This window comes from Suillus bovinus (assembly GCF_016758785.1).
Source record: "Suillus bovinus strain UH-Sbo-P2 chromosome Unknown EDB93scaffold_70, whole genome shotgun sequence".
In the NCBI taxonomy this organism is placed as follows: Eukaryota; Fungi; Basidiomycota; class Agaricomycetes; order Boletales; family Suillaceae; genus Suillus; species Suillus bovinus.
In genome coordinates this window covers 198,015-204,014 of record NW_024542126.1, presented here as the reverse complement: position 1 = coordinate 204,014, position 6,000 = coordinate 198,015, and the positions used below count along the sequence as shown (strand labels likewise).

The following is a 6,000-nucleotide window of genomic DNA, read 5'->3' as shown; positions in this document are numbered from 1 at the left end:
ACATCATGGTCGGTTTGTGGTGACCAAACGGTGTTTTGAAGGCCGCCTTCCACTCATCTCCTTTTTTCATGTGAATATTGTTGTACCCCCATCGTACATCCATCTTAGAGTACATCGTGGCACCGGTTAAAGCATCAATCAAATCTTGAGATCTCGGTAATGGATATGCATTTTTTACCATCTTCTCATTGAGCTTTCTATAGTCCATCACCGGTCTTAACTTGCCATCTTTTTTGGCCACAAAGAAGAAAGGTGCTGCTACTGGAGATTGTGAATTTCTAATATGTCCCAGTGCAGTCTCGGTTTTCAACCATTCCTTCAGTGTATCCATCTCTTTAGGTGACAACGGATAAGGTTTCGCATTTGGCGGAAGATCGCCCTCGTCTTTGAGATCTATCGCATGATCCCATTTCTTTCTTTCAGGGAAGCGCTTAGACTCTTCTTCTGAGAAAACTCCCAGGTAATCATGAAGCCAGTCAGGTACCATTTCTTCTACCAACTGCTTCTTCTTAGTAGCTTCTTCTGCTACTTTCTGCTCCGTGGCAACTGAGGCCTTATAATGAATCCATAGTCTCTCTGGACTCTCTTTGTCTTCTATTTCCTCAACCGTCGCCCTCTTCATCGACATATCTTCTTCGTCCTCATCTTCATCATCCGTAGGAATCAGATCAGGTACATCATCTATCTTTTTTGTTCTTTTTTCTTTTCTTTCTTTTTTTGTCTTTTTTCTTTTTTGGTTTCACATTTTACAGGGCATCGAGAAAGTGCAAATTGTCCTGCATTCCAGTCAATCTCTGGATTATGATATCTCAGCCAATCTATGCCGATAATAACATCATCGTTTCCTAAGTCTGTAACCATGAAGGCTGCTTTCTCTTCTTCATGATCACCAATCTTTAGACCTAGTTCTGCAAAATGAGTCATCGATCCAGCGGCATTTAGTGATCCATCAATGTTCCTGACTGAAATGGGTCTTAATAGTTTACGACATTTCACACTGTTCTTCTCAACAAACTTCTCACTGATAAATAATGTTGATGCACCGCAATCTACAAGTGCTTTTACGTCTGCTTGTCGGTTCTTTCCCTTCAACGTTATCGGAATGTAAAAATGCTCAGATTTGGATCTAATATGTACTTCTGATACATCTTGAAACGTAGAAAGAATAGAGAAACGATTGTTCGGGTCTAGGTCTGCAGACTTTGACTTCAACCCCTTTAAAAATCCTTGCCTTTGTTAGAAGCGATCCAATCTGTGAACCACTTCGGCGCGGAGTTTTCTTCAACAACTGCAGCCGCTTTGACTTGCGCTTTTGGCGCACCTTTACAGTTTCTTGCTATGTGACCTTGTTCTCCACAGCGGTAGCAGGTGAAAGCGCCAGGCTTTCCTTGGGGTTTAGGTGATCCCCTCTGTTACGACTTGGATGGTATCTGTTGGCGATGCTCAAACAGAGCGTGTGTCGTCAACGGTCGAGGACGTCCTTGGGCTAGCCCAAGGTTAGGGGTCTTACTTGGCGAGGCTTCGGCAAGTAAGATTTGACGCCTATGTCCAAATCGGGTAGCTTATGTCAAGCGGGTGCGAGACGATAAGCTAAATCGGCCTAGGCTTACGACACCCGAAGGTTAATCGTAAGATCGTCGTTAATTAGAAGGACAGAAGTCCAACTATTTAACAAGGGGCTTTGCTCGTCGACGAAGTCGATGAGTAAAGGTCGAGACTATAGGCTTATCCGCGAGGAGCAGATAAGAAGATAGAATATAGACTGCTGGCGAGGCAGAAAGGATCACTCTGGTGAGAGTAGGAGGTCAAGAACCAAGTAGATTCAAGTTAGGGAATATAGTACATGGTAGCAAGTTTATATAGAGGACAGGAGACGTATTAGTGGGTGATAACTCGTACTACTGGGAGAGGCAATCAGTAAAGGGTATAACCATAACAGGAAGGCACGTTCGGTCGAGGTAGAACGTGCTAGATAAGAAAGTGAGTCAAAGATCGAAATAAGAAGTGAAATGCGCAGGGGCACGATCATGCAGCTACGGATCTAAGTATAAGTTGCATGTGCGACTGCGCACCGAGTCAGAGATCAAGAAAGGGAAAAGGGCAAAGGGGATGTGTCGTGCATCAGATCATAGGTTACCGTCCGGACGGTAAGGGCAAAGGGACTGTCCACAGGATCAGTCAGGTGGTGGAACGGAGCATGGGTATGCTTTGTCAGCAAAAGGGTCCGGCCAGATGTACTGGCTCTGCTGGAGCGACAAGTAGAGGGCGAAAGGGAATGCAAGGATGACAAGGATAACGAGGGTGAGGTCAGGGTAAGGGTATGATGTGAGGGCTGATATGAGGAGGATAAGGAGAAAAATGGTAGGGGCCCAAGCGTCTAGATGTTCTTGTAACACCCTCTGCTTGCCGGAGTCCACATCCATAGCATCACTGTCTTTGCTAGGACCAGCCTGCCTTGGGTTATTGAAGGTTTTGGCTTCCTTGTTAGGAGTCCACCAATTTCCCTTCTTCTTTTCAGCATCTAGCTCTTCGTAGTTACGTCCAATCTGTATGGAGTAATCAATGAGCTTCTTGAGGGTGTCTTTTTCAGATGCTGGAATATGAGCGAGTTGCTCTTTGATCCGGGTTTGAAGACCAGATCAGAATTTGAGGCGGAGGTCGTAGTCGGAGTATTTGGTGAGTGCAGCCTTCTGTTTGAAAGTTGCTGCATATTCTGGCACTGATGAAGATCCTTGCTTCAGGGTTTCCAACTCCCTGACAGCCTTTCCTTCTCTGTCATCTTGTCCCCACATGGTCTCGAATTCTGTTGACCAGTCCTCAAAGGATATTGGCTTGGTGTCAAGCTCAATAACGTATTTCTGCGCCCATTTAGCAGCAGATCCTTTAAGGAAAGACAGGGCAGTTGTAATCTTCTGTCTGTCTGTGATCAGTGGCCACTGTGACATATATAATGCCAACTGAGTAGCGTAGACTTCTACGGAGATCGAATCTTTATCTCCAGTGAATTCTGTGGGTTTCGACAATTTGACTTGCGAAGTATTCGGGCTTTGAGCAAATCTTTCTAGCTTCTTCTTTAGTTCCTCTATTTGTGCATTTTGGGTTCTAAGTTGAAGCTCTTGTGTTGTGTTCTGTGCTCGAAGTGTGTTGTTATGGTTAAGGAGTTCTTGTGTCCTTACGTACAGATCGTGTGTTGCCATGGTGATGGCATTCTGTACGTAGTTGGTGAATTCCACCGGCATAGCTATGCCTTGTGGTTGTGGTCCCTGAGGCCCTTGTTCTTGGGGTTCTTGGGGGTTCTCAGGTCCCATTTCTGTTTCGTTAACTTCAGCCATAGTGCCAGGTGTGTTCTGGAATCCGATTCACTAATGACTGTTGAAGAGCGGGTCGTAACGGCTCTTCCAGATAGGAAAGATGATGAAAGGGGAGAGGGAAAAAGGATACGTAAATGGAAAGCTAAAGGGGTCCCCAGTACTAACTGGATCAACCTCGTCCTTTAGGGTCAAAGGGTTCTTTAGTCAACCCGACTGACACTTCCCTAATTACTAACTAGAAAGAGATACGTAAAACTACGCTTTGTTAAGTGGGAAAAACACTGTGTGCTTCGTGTGTGCTACTTCTCAGTCACCGAAAGGGTACAGGTCTAGGACAAGTTATCACTCTTCCAGCCGAAGCTTACAAGTGCGAGTCTCACTAGAATCCCGTATCTAAATCCTCGTGGTAACGATGGTAGGACTATCCGCAGATGCGACAGTTCCACTAGACTTAACGAAAGGTTCTACGTGCGTATGAAGAAAGATGTAGGTATGAAAGAAACTTGGGCCAGCACTCAAAGTTGTAGCGAGACGCCTAATGTCGTCAACACCTCCGTATACTGGTGGCTGCAATGTAAGGCAGGGCCTGGTATAGGACTACTAACTAATAAAGGCTATTCGTAGAAAAAGCTCAAGCAAGCAAAAGGATGGGTTTCAGAAAATGATCGCAGCTGTTTAGGCCGGGCAAAGGAAAACGTGTAATGGCTTTCTAAGTGGTTTGTTGGCAAGCTGCTCAACGAATCACCTAGAGAGAGATGGTAGATGCGAGCGGTATGCGAGAGTCGGAGTCTCCTATAGTTCAAACCTAATGTCACAACCCAAATAACGAATTAACGCTTGGGCAGAGACTAGGACTCGACTAAGGTTATCGGACAAGAGAGGATAGAGCAAGTACGTCTTGGATTGCTACAGTTGTAGATACAAGAGGTTTGAACTAAGGAACTATCGACCAAGACATGCTACCTATATACAACTATTGAAACAGAGATTGGAACTGAGTTACAACTACTAGCCAATCATAAAATAGAAAAGAGAATTGTACCATAGAACATCGTAGAATATTAAAGAAGCATCATGTGACCTTATCTTATCTTATTGTATCTAATCTAATCTATTCACAATCAAAGAACTCGTCTTCTTCATCAGTCACATCGAAGACACGTGTTGTGGGCGCTAAGGGAATCTCTGAACTGGATAGACACTTTCGGGATAGGGTTAGGGTTTGTCTTAGGTGCTGTGTATTGGCATTTAGGAAGATTCAAGAAAGAATAATGGTTTGTTAAAGGTACTCATGACAATGCCCTATTGACTTCTCGTGGGGTGCCATTGGTCAATGCCATGCATGCCGAGGAGGAGGAGGTTGCGGTAACTAACCCTGCACTCTCGTGGGTTTCCCGTGTTCTTCCCGACGAAGTCAAGTCGGTTCATGGTCCCCAACCAGTCCGTAACCATTTCCTTAAAGGCATCCTCTCTGGAGACGCGCGGACCACTTTTCAAGTGAATGTCACTCCAGACTACAGATCAATGTTGCCAACTGAAATATGCACAAAATACACGCTCCCCAACTTCAATTGTGCACTTGCCAACTTTATCGCACGTTCATCATCGTCCAGTGGCGAACATGCCTGCTGGGACCCCAGATATGGGCGCTACCATGCTTGGAACAAATTTCAGCTGCAACTTCATTCAGCCTTCCAGCAACGCGTCATCATGCCAAGCAGAGTCGTGCAAGCGCACCCGCCAAGTGATGATTTTCCCTTTGGCAATTGTGACACTGTTCTCATTGATGCCATGGGAATTAATGGCGAAACGAGTATGTATATTCTATGCGCCTACATTCTAGCACTATTAATATCATATACAGCAAGTCGTGTTGCACAGGTTTGACTGGTTTTTCAACCGGTGGCTCGACAAGGCTCCAATCTAGAACTACCATCTTATCTATCCGACCCACTTCTCTACATCGAATTTTTCCACTTCATTTCCAGTCCTGATGACCAGCCCGAACTCGCGATGTGGACTGTCGAGCGCGCATACATGCAGGATCAAAACGGCAACCGTCATAGAGAGGGGGCTGTTGTACGAGTGACGGATGTAACACTTGCAGTTGAACTCATACCATGTTTCGGTGAGAAAGTGGCTGGTGATGTTTCATCAGCCACTTGTTTGGAATGTTACGAGTGTTTCTTTCTGAACAACTTTGCGGACAAAGAAAGCTATCATACATTTAGTACTGAATTTGTGTAGATAGCGGCTCGATTAGCTTGATCAATTGTATTGCCCATCTATCGCATCTTATCAACAAAAGATAATCGGATTTATGTTTTATCAGCCAGATGCGGTGAGTAATATTGGTGTTCAGCATCTCCACCAATCGCGTGAGTTCGCTAGTGAGGTCGTAAGCGTTCGTAAGTGTCCGTAACGCGCGTAAGCTAAGCGTTCATTTCAGTCGTTTTGCAGATGTGGTATCGATATACTCCGAGTCTACAACAGTGACTCGAAAAACAGGCCCCCCGCGAAGCCAATTGTCAGTTCATCCAGGCTAGAAGTCCAAACCAGAATTCAATGTTACCGAGAGGTTAGCAGCAAAGACGTCGGGGAGCAATGAAGTCTTGAATGTGAGAACGGCATTGCGCACCCTCACACGCCCTTTCCGCATGGCAGCTGTGCAACGCGCCTAAATCATTTC

General features: G+C 45.3%; 1 protein-coding gene across 1 annotated transcript; it reads left to right on the top strand.

The window, feature by feature from the left end:
• Positions 1-4,649: 4,649 nt before the first annotated feature.
• EDB93DRAFT_1092261 (uncharacterized protein) lies at positions 4,650-5,558 on the top strand (the record flags this gene model as incomplete). The annotated part of the gene is made up of 2 exons (XM_041446424.1): positions 4,650-5,181; positions 5,239-5,558. The coding sequence occupies 2 exons, from the start codon at positions 4,650-4,652 to the stop codon at positions 5,556-5,558; spliced, it is 852 nt and encodes a 283-aa protein (XP_041303798.1).
• Positions 5,559-6,000: the final 442 nt, after the last annotated feature.